Raw genomic sequence first — 21,276 nt, 5'->3', positions numbered from 1 at the left:
TCCACAAGCCTCCTAGGCCTGGGACCTCAGACCACCCTGATCCCCGAGGGGTCGGCGGCACCTCCCGCGGCACCTGTCCTCTGTTAGTGCCGTGTGTCCCACATGCATCGCCTGGGGACACCAGGACCGAGCCCCTGTACCTACAGCCTCATTTGAGCTCACGAGGCCCCTGTGAGGCAAGGGTTTTTGAGTCCACCCCACAGAGGAAGGACAGAAGTTCAGCGCCCAGGCACAGGCCAGCGGTAGAGCCAGGCCCCAAATACAGGAAGTGGGCGCTTGGCCACCCCAGCTGTCCAGGGGAACAGTGCCAAGGCCAGCCCAGCCCAGCCTCTGTTCACCTGGGCTCCGGCCCCACTCCCCCAGCTGCCTGGTGCCCGGCGCCCATCCCGCTGCCCACCAGCAGTCTGACTCACCGGCACTTTCTGGGGGGACTCACAGAGCATGGCGCTAGCAATTTCAGAACGTACACTTCTATGGTGTTTAGTACATTCGTAGCATTGTGCAACCGGCACCGCAGCCAATTCTGGAACATTTTCATCACCCCAGAGATAGTCATCAACAGTCCACGGTCACTCCCTGTCCCTCCTGTCCCCTGGCTACCACTGACCGACTTTCTGTCTCTGGCCATTACACAGCAGCGGAGTCACACTGTGTGAGCCCTTGGTGTCTGGGTTATTTCGGTTAGCACACGGTGTTTTCGAGATTCATTCACATTGTGGCGTGTGTCAGACCTCTTTCTTTTTATGGCTGAAACATGCCCCACTGTAGAGCGAGGCCACGTTTGGTCATCCAGTCCTCGGCGGGACTTTTGAGTTGTTCCCACCGTTTGGCCATTGTGAACGGGGTTGCTGCGAACCGTCAGGCAAACACTTTTGTCCATACACCGTTTCCAAGTCTTCTGGGTCTAAGCCTAGGAGTAGACCTGCTGGTCACACGGCGACGTTATGTTGACTGGTTGAGGAGCCACCAAACTGTTCTTTGCCACAGCTGCACCATTTTACGCTTTCCCCAGCAGTGAATGCACAAGGGTCTCGATATTCCCGAGGGCATTTACCTCCGAACTGCACCCCAGCCCTATTTTTTATTCTTTATTTTGAAACAGGGTTTCACTGAGTTGCAGAGGGCCTCAACTAAGTAGCTGAGGCTGGCCTCGAACTGCAAACCTCCAGTCTCAGCCTCCCGAATGCTGGGACGACAAGCGTGCGCCACCATGCCCAGCAACACTTGTTATTGCTTATTATGGTTTTGCACACAGCCATGCAAGTGGCATGACGGGGTATCCAGCCTGGTGATGGTGAAGCCAGAGCCGTCCTGCGGTGACTCGTCAGAGCCACAGTGGATGCTGGCCTTGGTACAGGTGGCCTGAGAGCAGGGGCCCAGAGCCCAGGGCTTTCAGAGAACTGACAGCTCTGGGTGGGGACAGCCCAGGCGCAGAGGACGAAGCTGGTTGGGGGAGGACAGAGCCAGCCCGTCTGGGTTTCGGAGGAAGACAGGGATATGAGCAGCCTCAGGGCCCTGTCCCTGGCTGCAAGACTCCAGCCTTGGCAGTCATCAGGTCATGGCAGGGGCTTGAGGGGGAGCAGGGGAGACCGAGACCGAGATGTAGGGCCGAAAAGTTCCAGGAAATGTTGAGTTTGAGCCCCTCTCTGCTTCTGCTACTAGTGTTGAGTAAACCAAAACATGAACTCTTTGTGGTTCAATGTGCAGGCTAAATCGCGTTACAGCAGATGCCAGAGAACATAATATGCATGTTCCTCTCTCGTCCTGGGGCTTCGCTGGTAATCATAACCACCAACCCGCTGTGCACTTTCACGCATGGGCTCCCGTAATCCCACAGCGGCCTCCGACAGAGGTAGGGTACTTGCCGGCTTTGAGGAAGAGGAGATGAAGGCACGCGGGGGGGGGGGGGTCGTCGCAGGGCTTGCCCAGGATGAGGCTGCCAGGAAGTGGCTCAGGGCCAGGTCAGCAGGACCCTGGACATCCGTGCCACCCAGCTGGAAGTTGGCACTTCTCCGCCAGGGCTTGGAATAACAGGTTCTGAAAGCAGAGGGCCCCTGGGGCAGGACCTGGCCCCTGCAGACCCTCCAGGTCATCCTCCTCTGTTGTGGGCTACCTGGGAAGACACGTTGAGGGTGAAGCTACTGCCCCTCGGCCCATCCCAAGAATGGCCTCTGAACTGACCTGGTGACACAGGAACAGCGAGTGTGGATCTGAATAAAAAAAGCTGCATGCAGACTCTGTGAGCTGAACTCCGTTCCCACCAACAGGTGGGACGCTTGCTCCTGAGCCTGTCTGGTCTGTGGGGCACCTCTTGGCCTGATGGTGGGCTTGGGGCGCCCTGGGCCCCTCCCTGCATGACTGGCCAGCTCCCCAGGGTCCTCTGGCCTCTCCCTGTCTTTTGTCAGCTCTAGGCTCGGCCGGGAGGGGTGCAGGTGTTGTGGGGATGGGCAGAGGGCCCCGGAACTCTGAGCTGCCTGGAAGTCGCGGCAGGTGCCTCCCAGGTGAGACAGGCTCGGCTCGGGCTGGCCGAGTGCCCAGTTAAGAGGTGAGATCCAGAAGCCCTGCTGGGGGGGGGGGTCTGGACCCTTTGCAGCAAATGCCAGGCCTACTTTCTGTCGTCGGGGAAAGACCACCGGGCTGCAGGAGGCAGAGTAAAGTCAAACAGGAGGAGGTTCTGTGCGTGAACGGTGTCCGGGGCACAGGGGGCAGCTCTGTTTTTTCTTTCTTTTGTCCTACCACCACCCCAGAGCAGAAAGGCTGCTGAGCAAGCACCTGTCCCCCCCCCCCCCGTCCCCACTTTTAATTCCTGCCGGGAACCTCATGGCGTCCCCAGCGACCTCAGCCCTGGGGAGTGGAGCGGAGGGCACTCGGGGCGGAGGGGGCTGGCAGAGGCGCCAGGTCGCAAGCGGTCGCCACGCCGGCCCCTCCTCGGGCTCCCGGTCCCCTCCCCCAGTGGTGGCCGGCCGGGCAGCGGTTTTTAGGCAGAGGCTCCTCTGCGCGGGGGCGCGGCAGCGCGGACTTCACCCGGCCACCGGCCTTGATCGAGTCGCCGGGCCCCCTGTCCCCAGTGCCCTCCCGCGGCTCGCCACACCTGTCCGCGCCTCCCGGAGGCCCCTCGGCGCGGAGCCGGGTCCGCGCCGCTTTGATCCCGGGCCGGCTGCATAAAAGCCCCGGCGGCCCTGCGCCCGCGCCAGAGGGAGCGCGGCGAGCCGGGCGCACGGCGGGCGGGCGGCCCAGCGACGAGGCGGCCGCCGGGGAGGGGGCGCGGGCCCCAGGTGCGCTCCCGCCGCCGCCCCCCGCGGAGGCCGCCCGGGGCGGGGAGCCGCGCTGCCCCCCGCGGAGCCAGGCCCAGCGCCGCCGCGGGGAGCCCGGGCCCCTCCGGCCGGCTCGCGGTTTGGGAAGAAAAGGCGCCGCCGCCGCCAAGAACAGAGCGGGCGCCCCCTCCCCCCCCGCGCGGGCCCCGGCCCCCGGACTACGCCCAGCCCGCGCGCCGCCCCCGGAGCCCGGCTCGGACCCCGCCGCGGCCGAGCCTCGACGCCGCCGCCGCCGGGCGCACCGGGCCGCGGCCTGAGAGTCGCCCGCTCCTCCGCAGGTGGCCGCGGGCGGCGCGGCGCGGCCATGGGCCGGGGGGTGCGCGTGCTGCTGCTGCTGGGCCTGCTGCACTGGGCCGGGGGCGGCCAGGGCAGGAAGACCTGGAGGCGCCGAGGCCCGCAGCCGGCCCCGGCGCCGCCCCAGCCGGCGGCCCCCCATCGGGCCGACGCGGCGCCGGTGGAGAGCTTCCCGCTGGACTTCACGGCCGTGGAGGGCAACATGGACAGCTTCATGGCGCAGGTCAAGAGCCTGGCGCAGTCCCTGTACCCCTGCTCGGCGCAGCAGCTCAACGAGGACCTGCGCCTGCACCTCCTGCTCAACACGTCGGTGACCTGCAACGACGGCAGCCCCGCAGGGTAAGGACCCCGGGGCCGTCCAGCCGCCGGGCTCGGGCAGCCTCCCCGCCTCCCCGCCCGCCCCCGTGCCGAGCCGGCCGGACCCCCGCTGTCGGTGGCGGCAGTTCACGCACCGGGCAGAAGGGCTCCCGTCGGGCGGGCGCCCCGGGGTGCTGGCCCTGGAAGGTGCCGGACCGTGGCCTCCCGCGCGAGGCGGCGCTCGGAGGCTCGGTCCCCAACCAGCCCGCCCGCGGCCACCTGAGCGGCCCCTCCGCGTGGGCACGGAGGCAGACGGCAGGCAGCGTGGGGCGGCCCTGCTTCAGCAACAAGAGGCGACGCTGGGGGGCGAGGAGGGCCGGCCCGCTCCCACCCCACCCCAGGTCGACTCTGGACAGCCAGGAACCCCGTCCCTAACCAGAGGGGCGAGGAAGTCGGGGGGCCAGGTGGGACGGGAGGGCCTGGGGCGCTGCACTCTAATCTTACACCAGCCCCGAAGGCAGGGGAAGATGTGATGCTGGGGCTGGCGGAGGGACTGGTGTCCCGTGCGCTCAGCGGGTGGACGTCAGGCTGCGCCTTAGGGGGGAGGCTGCGACACCGCCTGGGCGGCACCCCCACCCCACGCCCGCAGGCGTGCCCCGGTGCCCCCGCCCCGGCCTCGAGCCGGGGTGCTCCCCGCCCGCCGCTGGCGCCGAGGTTGCCGCGGGTCCGCGCCGGGCGGGCCGTGGGGATTTTCCACGGGCCGCACAGCCCCTCGCGGCAGGTCCCGGCCCCCGAGCGCCCCCTCTCGGGACTGTGGCGCCCGTCCGGGGCCGGCGCCCTCCGTGCGGGCCTGGCCGCTGGCGCCCCCGTGCGGCCGACGCGCGCACCGGGCGACAGGTGGAACGACCCTTTCTGCCCCCGCGCGCCGCCTGACCGGCGAGTCTTTCCCTGCAGCTACTACCTAAAGGAGTCCAAGGGCAGCCGGCGCTGGCTGCTCTTTTTGGAAGGTGCGTCCCGGGGGCCCAGGCGCGGGAAGGGCTGGTTCCCTTTGGCCCCAGGGCTCCAGTGTGGCGGGTGTGCCCGCAGGCGGCTGGTACTGCTTCAACCGCGAGAATTGCGACTCCAGATACGACACGATGCGGCGACTTATGAGCTCCAAAGACTGGCCACACACTCGCACAGGTCAGTGGCCGGGCCCGGGGCCGGGGAGGGGCGAGCCTTCAGGCTCTCAAAATGAAGCCCTCCGGGAGAACCTTGCACCATTTCCTAGAGCCTCGGGTGTCTTTCCGGTCCCAGGGCTCTGAGTTTCCTGGGCCAGGGAGCGCTGGCTTTAGTTACAATTCCTCAGAAAATTTTCAAGTGCCTATGGTGGCCACTGGCCATCCTCCCAGGGCCAAAGCAGCTGGTGAAGCATGGAGATCAAGGGTGACATCCAGGGTCACACCTTGGCTGGGCATCGTGAGTGGCCTTGGTGACCCGCAGTGACTAAGCCCACCCATCCCCTAGAACTTGGTCAGCTCTACTCATCTCCCTTTCCGGGGCTAAGCAGGAACATCCTCTTCCTCTCCGCCTCTCTGCAGTCCCCATCCCTACACAAGCCCTCCAGTAAGAAAGACCCACTGCCCTGTGTCCCCAGGTACAGGGATCCTGTCTTCTCAGCCAGAGGAGAACCCCCACTGGTGGAATGCAAACATGGTGTAAGAGAAGCATGGAGGGCTTCCTGAAGGGTTCTTAGGGAGTCCGTCGGAGACTGGAGGATGGTCCTTCCTGGGAGATGGTCCCTCCTGGAGGGATGGTCTTTCCTGGGGAATAGTCCTTCCTGGGGGGATGGTTCCTCCAGCCTTTCCTGGGTGGGTGCTTTTTCTGGGGAAATGGTCCCTCCTGGGAGGATGGTCCCTCTTAGGGTTGGTCCTTCCTGGGGGGATGGTTCCTCCCGGGGTAATGGTCCCTTCCAGGGGAATGGTCTTTTCTGGGAGATGGTCTTTCCTGTGGGATGGTCCCTTTTGGGGGGATGGTCTTTCTTGGGAGATAGTTCTTTCTGGGGGGATAGTCTTTCCTAGGGGATGGTCTTTCCTGGGGGGATGGCCCCTGTTGAGGGGATGGTTCATCCTGGGGAGATGACACTTCCTAGGGAGATGATACTTCTTGGGGGATAGTCCTTCCTGGGAGATGGTCTCTCCTGGGGGGATGGTCCCTCCTGGGGGATGGTCCCTCTTGGAGGTATGGTTCTTCCTGGGGATATGGTTCTTCTTGGGGGCTGTTCCCTCCTGGGGGGTGGTCCCTCCTGGGGGAATGGTCCTTCTGGGGAGTGGTCTCCTGGGGGGATGGTCATACGGTTCTTCCTGGGGGCTGGTCCCTCCTGGGGGCTGGTCTCTCCTGGGGGATGGTCTCTCCTGGGGAGATGATCCGTCCTGGGGGATGGTCCTTCCTGGGGGCTGGTCCCTCCTGGGGGGTGTTTTTCCTGGGGGAGTGGTCCTACCTGGGGGATGGTCCTTCCTGGGGGCTGGTCCCTCCTGGGGGGTGGTCCCTCCTGGGGGAATGGTCCTTCTGAGGAGTGGTCTCCTGGGGGGATGGTCATACGGTTCTTCCTGGGGGATGGTCTCTCCTGGGGGATGGTCTCTCCTGGGGAGATGATCCGTCCTGGGGGATGGTCCTTCCTGGGGGCTGGTCCCTCCTGGGGGGTGTTTTTCCTGGGGGAGTGGTCCTACCTGGGGGATGGTTCTTCCTGGGGGCTGGTCTCTCCTGGGGGGTGTCTTTCCTGGGGGAGTGGTCCTACCTGGGGGCTGGTCCCTCCTGGGGGCTGGTCTCTCCTGGGGAGATGATCCATCCTGGGGAGGTGATCCGTCCTGGGGGATGGTCCTTCCTGGGGGCTGGTCCCTCCTGGGGGGTGTTTTTCCTGGGGGAGTGGTCCTACCTGGGGGATGGTTCTTCCTGGGGGCTGGTCTCTCCTGGGGAGATGATCCATCCTGGGGAGGTGATCCGTCCTGGGGGATGGTCCTTCCGGGGGGCTGGTCCCTCCTGGGGGGTGTGTTTCCTGGGGGAGTGGTCCTACCTGGGGGATGGTTCTTCCTGGGGGCTGGTCTCTCCTGGGGAGATGATCCATCCTGGGGAGGTGATCCGTCCTGGGGGATGGTCCTTCCGGGGGGCTGGTCCCTCCTGGGGGGTGTGTTTCCTGGGGGAGTGGTCCTACCTGGGGGATGGTCCTTCCTGGGGGCTGGTCCCTCCTGGGGGCTGGTCCGTCCTGGGGGGTGTCTCTCCTGGGGGATGGTCCCTCCTGGGGGATGGTCCTTCTCGAGGGCTCCTGTCCTCCCTGGGGCTCTGGGCAGCAGAACAGTCTCCTGTGGTCCATGTTGCAGCTTCATCCCCTACTGCTCCAGTGACGTTTGGAGTGGGGCTTCCTCCAAGCCTGAGAAGGGTGAGTCCCTGCCCTCCCGACCCTCCCGTGACAGGGCATGCACACTTTCTGCCTGGACTCTTGCTCAAACACCTCCTACGAGGGTCCCAGGGCACCTGCTTGTCAGCAGGTGACCTGGCCCTGAGGTGTCCACACTCCTGATGTTTCCTGGGGCACCCAGCTGGGCCTCCTGCACCCAGCCCACTCCCTGCAACCCACCCCAGCCCCAGGAAGATCCCAGACCCTGTGTCCTGCTAGCCTGGGCAGGAGGCTTCTCTCTGCGCAGGCCCCACCTGAGGTTGCCCCTCCTCCACGCAGATGAGTACGTCTTCATGGGGGCCCTCATCATCCAGGAGGTGGTGCGGGAACTCCTGGGCAAAGGGCTGAGCGGGGCCAAGGTGCTGCTGCTGGCTGGGAGCAGGTGGGCAGTGCAGCGCTGCGCGGAGGCGTGTGTGTGAGGGGGGCAGCCCTGGGCGGAGGCGCGCGTGTGAGGGGGGCAACCCTGGGCGGAGGCGCGCGTGTGAGGGGGGCAGCCCTGGGCCAAGGCCGGGAGTGCGCAGGGGAGGGCAAGGAAGAGGCAGAGCCCTACAGAATGTGTTTTGGGGTCCGCTGCCCTGATGCAGCCGCGGCTCCAGGCGTGCCCAGCCTTGGTGGGCAGTGGTAGGGCAAGACTGCAAGCAGAACCCCCATCCTTAGGGGCATCTTGGAGTCTGGTCTCAGAGAACTCTGGCCTCCACGAACGACCGCAGGCAGTGGTTTAGGGTCAGCCATGGCTGGATGCCCCTTCGGCAGGGTCCCGCTGTGCAGGGATCATACCTGTCAGCCAGTAGGCTCGCACGGCACATTACAGAATGGACGAAGGGGCCTGAGGCGATGCAGCTGATTTCCAGATAAGGACACTGAGGCAGAAAACGAGAGGAAGGGAAGGAGGGAGGGAGAGCTCGGTTCCCTGTGTGGGAAAAAGCTCCACCAGCCCTGCCTCTGAGCCGAAGGGTCTGTAGGGTTTACGCATGAGCAGCCAATGTGTCCGCCTGTCCAAATGCCCCCAGGGGGCTGCCCCTCCTTAGGCTCTGGCGTGGGCGTGAGCTCCGGGCCGCCTGGCCTCATGTCCGACCTCCCCTGCAGCGCGGGGGGCACCGGAGTGCTGCTGAACGTGGACCGCGTGGCTGAGCAGCTGGAGGACCTGGGGTACCCAGGCATCCAGGTGCGGGGCCTGGCCGACTCGGGCTGGTTCCTGGACAACAAGCAATACCGCCACACAGAATGCGTCGACACCATCACCTGTGCGCCCACGGAGGCCATCCGCCGAGGCTTCAGGTACCCGGGGTCCCAGGCCCTGCGTGGGACCCTGCGGCTGCAGAGACCCCGGGTGGGCCGGGCCTCGGGCAGAGGGCCCGCAGCATCCTAACCTGCAGCTATGGCTCCAGGTACTGGAATGGGATGGTCCCAGAGCGCTGTCGGCGCCAGTTCAAGGAGGGCGAGGAGTGGAACTGCTTCTTTGGCTACAAAGTCTACCCAACCCTGCGCTGTGAGTGGCGGCTGGGCTGTGCACGTGGGCAGCGTGGGATGACTGTACTCGCTGTCTCTGAAAATCCAGAGTCTCTGAGGCCTGGACCAGAGACTACTGCCCTGGCCACAGAGGGACCAGACGTGTGCCAGGACAACCAGTTTATGCCAGGCTGACTTCTCTTTGCCTGGAACTGTCCGGGTTTTAGCCCTGAAACGCCTGGCACTGGACAAACCAGGATGGTTGGTCACCATACTCATTCTGGTGCTTGGGACAGCTTTAGAGCTGAATCCCCGCACTGCCCCCTGGGCAGCAGGGCATTGGCGGCACCTCCCCAGACCCACTGAGAAGTGGTGATGTCCCGCGCAAGGGGACATGACCACCAAATTTTGATCAAACTGGAATGAGTCCCTGAGAGCCAGGCCAAAGTGATGATAAGTTATCGAGGGTCCTTCCTCAAGGAAGGGCGGGTTTTAAGGAAATGGGAGGCCAGTGCACAGCGCACACCTGCTATCCCAGTACTTGGGAGGCTGAGACAGGAGGATTGTAGGTTCAAGGCCAGCCTCAGTGAGGCCTTCCACAATGTAGGGAGACCTTGTTTCAAAATGAAAAATAAAATAGGGCTTGGGGTGTAGCTCAGAGATAGAATGCTCCTGGGTTCCACCCCATGCGCGCACGCGCACACACACACACACACACACACACACACACACATACAAGAAAGAAAGAAAGAAAGAAAGAAAGAAAGAAAGAAAGGAGGGGTGAGAGTGTAGCTCAGTAGTAGAGAGTTTTGCTAGCATGCAGGAAGGTCTGGATTCAATCCCTAGCACTGAAAAAAAAAAAGAAAAGAAAGAAAGAAAGAAGGAAAGAAAGAAAAAAAAGAAAAGGCTGGGTGTGGTGGCACACTCTTATAATCTTAGTATTGGGAGGCTGAAACAGGAGAATGCAGGCTTGAAAACAGCCTCAGCAACTTGGTGAGGCCCTCCACAATTTAATGAGACCATTTCAAGATAAAAGAATAAGCCAGGAGTGGTGGCGCACGCTTGTAATCCCCATGCTTGGGAGGCTGAGACAGGAGGATCGCGCAGGTTCGAAGCCAGCCTCAGCTACTTAGTGAGGCTCTCAGCAACTTAGTGAGATCCTGTTTCCAAATAAAATATTATAAAAAATAGGCCTGATAGTATAGCCCATAGGTAGAAAGGCCCTGGGTTCCACCCCCAGTACCACAAAAAAAATATATATATATATAAAAGAATTAAAAAAAAAATAGGACTGGGGGTATAGCTTGGAGGAAAATGCCCGTGGGTTCTGTCCCCAATACCACAAAAGAAGGAAAGAAGGAAGGAAAGAAGGAAGCAGGCAGGCACACAGGTTGGGGGCACTCAGCTACGGAGCTGGGAGCTCCAATAGCCAGACAGGCTAAGCTGAGCCGAGTTCCCCCCTCCAGGTCCCGTGTTTGTGGTACAGTGGCTGTTTGATGAGGCCCAGCTGACCGTGGACAATGTGCACCTCACGGGGCAGCCGGTGCAGGAGGGGCAGTGGCTGTATATTCAGAACCTTGGCCGGGAGCTACGCGGCACCCTCAAGGATGTGCCGTGAGTGTGCGGGTTCCCTGGGGTGCTCACTCAGCCCTCCAAGTCTTCAGTAAGCCACTTGATTAAAAATAGAGGTCCCACCCGGCATTCGGGAGGCTGAGACAGGAGGACTGTGGTTTGCGGCCAGCCTCAGCTACTATTTAGTGAGGCCCTTTGCAACTCAGTGAGACCCGGTTTGAAAATAAAGAATAAAAAAATAGGCCGGGGATGTAGCTCAGAGGTAGGAATCCCTGTGGGTTAAAAAAAAAAAAAAGAAGTCCCCCAAATCTCAGGATTCCTGTTGGAGCCTGCCTCCTGCTCCTGCCTGGCCCACTCTGCACCCAGTGAGCTGGGCTCTGAGCAGGATTCGGAGGTACTAAAGGCAGCAGGGAGCAGACGGCTGGCAGGGCCGTGGCCCAGGCAGAGAGCAGCTGGCTGTCCCAGCGACAGGAGGGAGGGGTCACCAGGCAGCGGGCAGGGGCAGGATGGAGCTTCCTGTCCTGCCGCCCAGGCTGGGGGCCGGGCCTGGGGCTCAGGCAGCTTCTCCCCGCAGGGCCAGCTTCGCCCCTGCCTGCCTCTCCCACGAGATCATCATCCGGAGGTCAGTGGGCCTGGGCCCTGGGCAGCTTGCGCTTGCAACCCTGACTCCAATGACCCAGCGCCCACACCTGCCCTCCACCAAGCCCCTCCCAGCTCCTCCGCCAAGGGCGTCCTGGGGCTTCCACAGCCGCTCACCGCACAGCTGGCTGTGTGGCAGGTATTAAAACAGCGCCCCCCAGTGGTCGCGATGCCCTCCTGTGACCCCTACCTGCTTTCTGTCTGCAGTCACTGGACTGACGTTCAAGTAAAGGGAACCTCGCTGCCCCGGGCCCTGCACTGCTGGGACAGAAGCCTCCATGACAGCCAGAAGGCCAGCAAAGTCCCCCTGAAGGGCTGCCCCGTCCACCTGGTGGACAGCTGCCCCTGGCCCCACTGCAACCCCTCGTGCCCCACCATCCGGGACCAGTTCACAGGGCAGGAGATGAACGTGGCCCAGTTCCTCATGCACATGGGCTTCGACGTGCAGACCGTGGCCCAGCAGCAGGGCCTGGAGCCCGGCAAGGTGCTGGGGATGCTGCCCGGCGGCCGCTAGGGGGCGCCCGGAGCCACGGCCGCGCCTGGCCCGCCGCCCGCAGGGGTGTGCGGCCGCCCGCAGCCCCCCGCAGCCCCCCGGCCGGCCGCGCCCTTCCCTGCCCCGGCCCCCGCCCCGCCGCGCAGGGAGGGAGCCAGAAGGGACGCACTGGGCTCCGGACCCCGCAGCTCGGAGGGCCGCCCGAACAGCTCATCGTGCCCTTTTGTATTATTTTATAAAGTGACTTTTTTATTACTTTAATTTTTTAAAAAAGGAAAATAAGCAAGAAATATATGATGAATGATATTGTTTTGTAACATATTTTTTTTAAATAATGAAAGAAAAAGACAATGAAAGAAACTCACGGTGCAACCTGATTATTTGAAGGACTGTTCTGCTCGCCTTGTACCACCCCGCAGGGCAGCAGGGGACGGGGAAGGGGGCCGCTGCTGACCCCTCCTCTATGTCCACGGGTCCCTACCCCACCCAGTCCTGTTTGAGCCCCTCCCTGGGAGGCCCTGCTCATCATTTGTCAAATACCCACTTCCCAGCTCAGCTGATAACAGCCATACTGCTGTGTGCGTGCGTGCGTGTGTGTGTGCGTGCGTGTGTTACTGGGGACTGAACCCAGGCCATTCTATCTCTGAGCTTTTCTCTCCATCCCTATTTCTTAGTTTTATTTTGAAAAAAATCTTTTTGGTACTGGGGATAGAACCCAGAGGTGTTCTACCTCTGAGCTACACTCCCAGCCCTATTTTATTTTTTATTTGAAAACAGAGTCTTGTAGGTTGATGAGAGTCTCACTGCTTGCCAAGGCCCTAGTCAAACCTGCGATCCTCCTGACTCAGCCTCCCAAGTGCTGGGATTCCAGGCGTGTGCCCCCGCGCCCGGCTTCCTATTTCTTTGAAGCCAGGTTGTTGGAACACAAGGAGACCGGGCTCCTGCCGCTCCCGGCTGGTCCTGCAACGGGCCTGTGGGTTACAGGCTCAGCAAGGTGAAGGGTGCCTGAGGGGAGCTTTGTCTGCGTCACTCTGCTCCTGGGCAAATCGCTGACCTTAACCTCCAAGTGGGATTGCTGGGGCAAGGACAGGGCATCTGTTTGTTTTAGCAGTACTAGGGATCGAACCCAGGGGCACTCCACCACTGAGCCCTTTTCTTTTGGTTTGAGACAGGGTTTTGCTAAATTGCTCAGGCTGTCCTCAAACTTATCATCCTCCTGCCTCAGCCTCCTGGGTCTCTGGGGTTACAGGAGTGCACGACCACACCTGGCTACAGAGCAGTTGTGGCAATGTCAAGGTCGTACCCAGGCCTTGGGCATCTGGGGTTGAACTTCCTGAGCAAAGCATTCTACGCAAATCCAGTTATTGATTCTGCCAGTAGCCCTACAAGGAAGGTTTATCATAAGTTCCAGGTGCAGAAGAAGAAATTAAAGCCAGGCATGGTGGCGCACGCTTGTAATCCCAGCATTCGGAAGGCTGAGACGGGAGGATCGCGGTTCACAGGCAGCCTCAGCTACTTAGCAAGGCCCTTTGCAACTCTGTGAGACCGTGTTTCAAAATAAAGAATGAAATATAGGGCTGGGAGCCGGACATGGTGGCGCACGCTTGTAATCCCAGCACTCGGGAGGCTGAGACCGGAGGATCGCGGCTCACAGACAGCCTCAGCTACTTAGTGAGGCCCTGCACAACTTAGTGAGGCCCTGTTTCAAAATAAAGAATAAAGAACAGGGTAGGAGATGTAGCTTGGAGGTCGAATGCCCTTGGGTTCCATGCCCAGACACGCAAAAAAAAAAAAAAAAAAAGGGCTGGGGGTGTGGCTCAGAGGTAGAATGCCCCTGGGCTCCATATCCAGTACCAAAAAGAAAAAAAGAAAAGAAAAGAAAAAGCCGGGCGTGGTGGCGCATGCTTGTAATCCCAGCATTTGGAAGGCAGAGACCCGAGGATAATGGTTCACGGACAGCCTCAGCTACTTAGCAAGGCCCTTTGCAATTCAGTGAGACCCTGTTTCAAAAATAAAAAGACCAAAAAAAAAAAAAAAAATTGGGCTGGGGGTGAGCGAGTGAGTACAGTACCCTGGATTCCATCTCCAGTACCGGAAAAAAAAAAAATCAAAGCTCAGAGAGGTGCTGGGATGGATCAGCCAGAGACCATACCTGGCTTCCAACCAGTCACCGGGAACCTGCAGCTCCACGCTCCACTCCTGTAGTAGGGAGAACCAGGAAGACCCCAAGCCCTCAACCCCTAACAAAATGGGGGTGGGGATCTTGGGGTCTGACTGCCAGCAGGTCAGGGCAGCCCTGGGCCTGATGACCCGAGCAGGGCTGGGTGTGTGAATTGTCGAGGCGCTCATGGTGCCCTAGGGCCAACTAAGAAGCATCCCGGCCCCTTTCCACCCCAGCTGGGACTCCTGCAACCCCACTGCTGCTTCCCCAGGCGGAGCCAGGTGGCCCACGTCTCCTCTGAGGACCACTCCTACAGGCCCCCCGTAGCAATCCATGGCGTCCCAGTAGCCAAGGGCGGCAGTGAGGTTAGCATCACAGCGGCTGAAGGCTGGTGAGGACGGAGGGTCACCGGGGCTTAGCTGCGGTCTGGAGCCAGGCCTCCTGGGAGGCCTTGGACGGCTCTCAGCTGTCCCGTGAGGACAGGGAGCAGGAGAGCTGGGTGGAGGAGGAGGGGCCGGCTGCCATGGTGGCTGGGGAGGCTGGTTGGGGGAAGGGGCCTGCAGTGCTATGGTCAGGGGTGGGGACGCAGGACATGCCACCGGGAGACCCGATCTTTGTACAGGGAAAGGTAGTCGGCGATGACTCTTACCGTTAGAGGGATGTGTTACTCCATCTGAAAGGACCCAGAGGTGTCCGAAGTGGCTTTGTGTGTCTGGACGTGAAACTCATTAAACACATGACTTGTGGGCTTGGCCTGAAGGGATCAGTACCGCAAAAAAATACTACTAATAATAAAAATAATAGAGCTGGGGTGTAGCTCAGAGGTAGAATGCTCTCGGGTTCAATCCCCAGTACCACAAAATAATTTAATTAAGCCAGGCATGGTGACAGTTTGTAATCCCAGTACTTCGGAGGCTGAGAGAAGAGGATTACAGGTTCAAGGCCAGCCTCAGCAACTTGTGAGTGAGAAGCTTAGTGAGACCCCATCTCAAATTAAAGAGTAAAAGTCTGGAAGCCCGCCGTGGTGGCGCCTGGCTCCAAGCATTTTTTTTTTTTTTTTTTTTTTGGTGGTGGTACTGGGGATGGAACCCTTCTACCTCTGGGCTACACTCCCAGACCTATTTTATATTTTTATTTAGAAACGGTCTCTAACCGGGTGTGGTGGCGCACGCTTGTAATCCCCGCGCTTGGGAGGTGGAGACAGGAGGATCGCACGGGTTCAAAGCCAGCCTCAGCTACTTAGTGAGGCTCTCAGCAACTTAGTGAGACCCTGTTTCCAAATAAAATATAAAATAGGTCTGGGAGTATAGCCCGGAGGTAGAAAGCCTCTGGGTTCCACCCCCAGTACCACCAAAAATAAACAAAACAAAACAGGGTCTCTTAAGCCAGTGAGGCTCGCTTGCTTCGAACCTGCGCGATCCTCCTGTCTCCGCCTCCCAACTGCCGGGATCAGAAGTGTGTCCCACCACGCCCAGCTCCAAGCATTTAGAGACTAAAACCAGAGGATCGCGGTTCGCGGACAGCCTCAGCTACTTAGGCCTCTGCAACTCAGTGAGACCCTGTTTCAAAGTAAAGAATAAAAAATAGGGCTGGGGGTGTAGCTCGGAGGTCAAATGCCCCTGGGTTCCATCCCCAGACCCGCAAAAAACAAAAACAAACTGGACTGAGGGTGCAGCTCAGAGGGAGAATGCCCCAGGTTCAATCCCCAGTACCAGACATACACAAAATTAATTAAGGACTGGAGGCCAGGCGTGGTGATGCACACCGTGATCCCAGTACTTGGGAGGCTGAGACAGGAGGATCGCAGGTTCTCAGCCAGCCTCAGCTGCTCAGGGAGATTTTCAGCAACCTAGTGAGGCTCCGAGAGAGAACGTCCCTGAGTTCAGTCGACAGTCCAAAAGAAAAAAGAAAAAACTCAGCCAAGGTTAGAAGTATAATTCGGTGTGAGAGCACATGCTTAGTATGTGCATGGCCCTTCGCTCGGTCACCAGCACCAAAGGAAAAGTCAAAAAGAGAGGAATTGTCGGGCGTGGTGGCGCACGCTTGTCATCCCAGCATTTGGGAGGCTGAGACTGGAGGATCGCGGTTCATGGACAGCCTCAGCTACTCGGTGAGGCCCTTTTCAACGCAGTGAAACTCTGTTTCAAAATAAAGAATAAAACATAGGGCAGTGGGTGTAGCTCAGAGGTGGAATGCCCCTAGGTTCCATCCCCAATACCATGAGAGAGAGAGAGAGAGAGAGAGAGAGAGAGAGAGAGAGAGAGAGAGAGAGAGAGAGAGAGAGAGAGAGAGAGAGAGAGAGAGAGAGGAGAGCGCTAGTGGGGGCCCAGCAGTGCACACCTGTGGTCCCAGCTCCTCAGAAGACTGAAGCAGACAGGAGGGTCCCTCCTGTTTTAGGAGTTCAAGATCAGCCTAGGCAACAAGACCCCATCAAGCCGGGCGTGGTGGGCACGCTTGTAATCCCAGCATTCAGGAGGCTGAGACAGGAGGATCGCGGTTCGCGGACAGCCTCAGCTACTTAGTGAGGTCCTTGGCAACTCAGTGAGACCCTGTTTCAAAATAAAGAATAAAAAAGTGGGCAGGGGGTGTAGCTCGGAGGTCAAATACCTCTGGGTTCCATTCCCAGACCAGTAAAAAAAAAAAAAAGAAAAAACCCCATCATTTTATTTGAGGGGGTACTAGGGATTGAACCCAGGGCCATTCTATCTCGAAGCTACAACCAGCCCTATTTTTTGTTTTGAAGCAGGGTCTCACTAATTGTAGGGTCTCGTGCAGTAGCTGAGGCTGGCAGCAAACCTGGGGTCCTCAGCCTCCCGAGTACTGGGATCATAACATGGGCCACCACGCCCAGCTCAAGGCCCCATCTTGATAAAGAAAGAAAGAGAAAGAGAAAAAGAAAGAAAAAATCTAAGAATCAAGTTTTTTTCCCTTAGGCATTTATATCCCTACAAAGGACAAGAGCTTCATAAGATCCTCCTCAATGATATCTCAAGCTCAAACCCCTCTCTCTGCTGCAGCAGCCCTCCGGCTGCGAGTGACAAGAAGGAGGGTGGGCCCTTGGCACTTGGGGCCAGGGTGTCTAAATTCCACTCAGGGCTCTGGGGTGAACCCCAGGGACAGTGATAACAGAGTCCTGAAACCCGCAGAGCTCTGCCCCAAGCCACTGTCCAGAAGGTGAGAGAGAAATGAGCAGGAACCGGCTCAGAGCCTCCTCCACCCCTCCCCCAGCACAGCCGGCTGGAGGCTGCGGAAGCCCCCACGCTCCCCGCCCCTCCCCACACTGACCCGACTGGCAGAAGCAGGTGCTTGGGGGCAGGGAAGAGGGCAGCGCCGGCAGCCAGGGGGTTAATGGTCCCGCGGAGGCTCTGGTGGACGCAGGGTCAGATGTCCCTCCTGGATGGGGACAGGCACACGGCTGCTATTCCAGGGTTCTGATCCTGGCTGTCTATTTATAGTGCTGGGGTGCTCCCCCACAGGCGGCGGACGCTGCCTGGCGGGCGCAATGTCACCGCTGCAGGCTGCCGCAGAAGACAAAGGGCCCTCGGCCGACAGGGCTCCCAGGGCCACCGTCGCTGCGTGAAGCGGGAGGCCTTCGGCCAGATGGGCAGCACCATGGAGCCCCCCGGGGGCGCCTACCTGCACCTGGGTGCCGTGACGTCCCCCGTGGGCACGGCCCGGGTGCTGCAGCTGGCGCTGGGCTGCAGTACCTTCAGCCTGGTCGCCCACCGGGGCGGCTTTGCCGGCGTCCAGGGCACCTTCTGCATGGCCGCCTGGGGCTTCTGCTTCGCCATCTCGCTCCTCGTGGTGGCCTGTGAGCTCACGCGGCTCCACGGCTGCCTGCGCCTGTCCTGGGGCAACTTCACGGCCGCCTTCGCCATGCTGGCCACGCTGCTGTGTGCCACGGCTGCCGTCATCTACCCACTCTACTTCACCCGGCTGGAGTGCCCGCCCCAGCCCGCGGGCTGCCTGGCCAGGGACTTCCGCCTGGCGGCCAGCGTCTTCGCCGGGCTCCTCTTTCTGGCCTACGCGGCGGAGGTGGCCCTGACACGGGCCCGGCCTGGCCAGGTAGCCAGCTACATGGCCACGGTCTCGGGGCTTCTCAAGATTGTCCAAGCCTTCGTGGCCTGCATTATCTTTGGGGCGCTGGTCCACGACAGCCGCTACGGCCGCTACGTGGCCACCCAGTGGTGCGTGGCCGTCTACAGCTTGTGCTTCCTGGCCACGGTGGCCGTGGTGGCCCTGAGTGTGCTGGGCCACACCGGGGGCCTGGGCTGCCCCTTCGAGCGCCTGGTGGTGTTGTATACCTTCCTGGCTGTGCTCCTGTACTTCAGTGCCGCGGTGATCTGGCCGGTCTTCTGTTTCGACCCCAAGTACGGGGAGCCTAGGCGGCCCCCCGACTGCCCTCGGGGCGGCTGCCCCTGGGACAGCCAGCTGGTGGTGGCAATTTTCACCTACGTCAACTTGCTCCTCTACATCGTGGACCTGGCCTACTCCCAGAGGATCCGCTTCGTGCCTACCCTGTAGCCTGGCAAGCCACACCTGCCACCCGGCTCTCTCTAGCTTCCAGGCATGAGAGGGTGACCGAGGTGAGCCAAGATGTCAGAGCAAACAGGAGGGTGGCCGAGGGCTGAGGTCGGCACTCCGGGGCCTCCAGCAGCACTCCGAGGCTGGGTTCTGGGGAAGTTCGGAGGGTTGGAGGCCCTGCCTGAGCAGGGAGACAGACCAGCTCACCTCTTCCTAACTCTGACTCTGTCTCTATTTCCTGGCCCTCCCTGGGCTCAGTTCTGGCCACTGTAATACACGGGAACCCTTTGGGGCAAAGACCACTGTGACCCATTTAACAGATGGGAACACGGGGGCCAGATAGACATTCAAGATGGCCCAGTATGTCCACCAGTGTCTGGAAAGGCACTCTGGCCGGGCGATACCTTAGAAAGGGGACAATTTCCACAGGTGTGTGATGGGCTGGAAACAAGCCCAGGAGAGTACCAGGCCAACAGAGGGGACATGGAAGCCGAAACCTTTGAAGGGACAGTTCCCAGAGTCCCAGGAATAGAGCCCTGGTGGGGAGCTGTGCCGGACCCAGGAGAAGAAGACTGGCAGTGTGGACTCTGTCTCCCGGGCCCTGGAAGGCCGCGTGGCTGTGGCCACTGGAGGGAGAGGGACAACTGTGCTGTGGCTGTCCAGGGCTGCCCTCCAGGGCTCAGCAAGCTGGATGGCGCTGGTGGCCAGGAAGGGCTGAGGAGATGGTCCTGATGCGGTGTTGGAGCCCCCACCCGGACGCCACCACGGGCCATGACACAGCAGCTTCTGCCGCGCCTTGACACATCTCTGGGAGGCCGGCCTGGGACACGGAGCCTGGGCTCAGGTGCGTCCACCCAAGCGTCCAGATGCCTGCTGCTCCTGACCACCCCTGGCACCATCCCCCTGCACACTGCAGCCAGCTTCTCCCGCACCAGAGCCGAGACTGGACCAGCCTCAGGCAGGCCCACCGGCCACCTGAAGCCAAAGCATGGTGGTAGCAGCTCATGAGCCCCTCGGCCAATTGACTGGCCCCCAACGTCCTCCTGTCTCAGCCTCCCAAGTGCTGGTGTGCGCCGCACCTCTGAAACCACCTCTGAACAGTAAATAAATGCAGATGTTCACTTGTGCTCTGCCTCTGACCGAGCCGTCCCTGCCGAGCGGCTGTGACCAACTGTACCTGCGGGGACCTGTTCCCTGGGTGCTCTGGGAGAAGGGCCTGGACCAGGCCTGGCTGGGGGAGGAAGGGGCTCGGGGGGCGCCCTGGGCCCTGGGGTGTAGGGAAGGACCGGGGCTCTGCGAAGGGACAGGCAGTGTCCTCTACATCGAGGGTGACAGGACACGATGGCTGAGATGGGCCCCTGGGAAGGAGGGTCAACGTTGAGCTTCCCCTCCTCCTCCCTAGGGACCCTGGGCACCCACCAGGCCCCATACCCTGCCTGGGAGTCCCAGAGGTTTTGGGCGTGGGCAGGGGAGGGGCTGCACCTTCTGGACCGTGGAATCTGAGCAGCTCTGAGGCCCAAGGGCCGCAGGCCAGCCCCTGGCCGTCAGCGTCAGCCGGCAGGTGGGGCCTACGTCAATGTTGCTGGCTTGGAGAGGGTGGGGGTTTGGGCTCAACCACAGGTTCTCTAAGGTGGGCCTGGGTCTGCAGGTGTCCTGAAGGTCCCCATGGGGGGAGAAGGCTGGGGTCAGAGGACCATGTCACCAGATAGGGCAGATTCATTCATGCACGCATTCATTCTTCCTTTCTTTTTTTCTTTTTTTTTTTTTGTGACATGGGGATTGAACACAGGGCACTCTACCTCTGAGCTATACCTCCAGCCCAATTTTATTTCTTATTTGGGAACAGGGTCACTAGGTTGCTGAGAGCCTCACTAAGTGGCCGAGGCTGGCCTTGAACCTGTGATCCTCCTGGGAGTACAAGCGGGCGCCACCATACTCAGCTACAAAAATGCTTCTAAGGACAAAAATAACTAGAAAGAGATTTCTCTTTATGTGTGTAGCATCGAAGATTGAACCTAGGAGCATTCTCTCTCTGAGCTACACCCCAGCCCTGTTTATTTTTTGTTTTCAAACAGGGTTTCATTGGGTTGCTGGAACGCTCACTAAGATGCGGGGCAGTCTTTGAGCCTGAGATCCTCCTGTCTCAGCCTCCCAAGTCCTGGAATTGCAGGCTGTGCCACCATGCCAGGCCCAACCTAAATGCCAAAGGTTCTGAGGGCAAAGGAGGGAAGGAGCAGGAGGGAAGGAACAGGAGGGAAGGAACAGGAGGGAAGGAGCAGGGCTCAAAAGGAGCACGGCAAGCTGGGCTTGCAAGGCTGAGAAGGAGGACCGCAGGTTTGAAAACAGCGCCCGCGACTCCGGCAAGATCCTGTTCAAAACAAAAAACGACAGCCGGGCGCGGTGGGCACGCTTGTCATCCCCGCGCTTGGGAGGCTGAGACAGGAGGATCGCAGGTTCGAAGCCAGCCTCAGCTACTCAGTGAGGCTTCCAGCAACTTAGTGAGACCCTGTTTCCAAATAAAATATAAAAAGGTCTGGGAGTATAGCCCGGAGGTAGAAAGCCTCTGGGTTCCACCCCAGTACCACCCAAAAAAAAAAAACAAAAACAACAACAAAAAAAAAACAGCTGTAATCCTAGTACTTAGGAGGCTGAGATGGGAGGATCGCAGGTTCAAAGCCAGCCTCAGCAAATTAGCAAGACCCTGCTTCAAATAAAAAATAAAGGCTGGTCGTGGTGGTGCACGCCTATAATCCCAGCATTCAGGAGGCTAAAACAGGAAGATCACGGTTCACAGGAAGATCACGGTTCGCAGTCAGCCTCAGCTACTTAGTGAGGTTCCCTGCAACTCAGTGAGACCCTGTTTCAAAATAAAGAATAAAATATAGGGCTGGGGTGTAGCTTGGAGATAGAATGCCCCTGGGTTCTAAAATTAAAAAATTAAAAATTAAAAATTAAAAAATAAATTAAAAAAAAAAGCCGGGCGTGGTGGCGCACGCTTGTAATCCCAGCATTCGGGAGGCTGAGACCTGGAGGATCACAGTTTGCAGACAGCCTCAGCTACTTAGTGAGGCCCTCTGCAACTCAGTGAGACCCGGTTTCA

General features: G+C 60.0%; 2 protein-coding genes across 2 annotated transcripts; both read left to right on the top strand.

Moving 5' to 3' along the window:
• Nucleotides 1–3,618: 3,618 nt before the first annotated feature.
• On the top strand, nt 3,619–11,512 carry NOTUM (notum, palmitoleoyl-protein carboxylesterase; the record flags this gene model as incomplete). Its single annotated transcript, XM_080713766.1, has 11 exons — nt 3,619–3,947; nt 4,860–4,912; nt 4,992–5,087; nt 5,542–5,602; nt 7,262–7,320; nt 7,618–7,720; nt 8,425–8,616; nt 8,727–8,827; nt 10,254–10,401; nt 10,934–10,981; nt 11,206–11,512. 11 exons carry the CDS (start codon nt 3,619–3,621, stop codon nt 11,510–11,512), a joined length of 1,497 nt encoding a protein of 498 aa, XP_080569892.1.
• Nucleotides 11,513–17,252: 5,740 nt separating this feature from the next.
• MYADML2 (myeloid associated differentiation marker like 2) lies at nt 17,253–18,176 on the top strand (the record flags this gene model as incomplete). The annotated part of the gene is made up of 1 exon (XM_080712966.1): nt 17,253–18,176. The coding sequence occupies one exon, from the start codon at nt 17,253–17,255 to the stop codon at nt 18,174–18,176; it is 924 nt and encodes a 307-aa protein (XP_080569092.1).
• Nucleotides 18,177–21,276: the final 3,100 nt, after the last annotated feature.

Source organism: Muscardinus avellanarius (genome assembly GCF_963383645.1).
Source record: "Muscardinus avellanarius genome assembly, chromosome: 16".
Taxonomy (NCBI): Eukaryota; Metazoa; Chordata; class Mammalia; order Rodentia; family Gliridae; genus Muscardinus; species Muscardinus avellanarius.
Note: the sequence above shows the minus strand (reverse complement) of the source record. Positions and strands in the feature narration are given on the sequence as shown.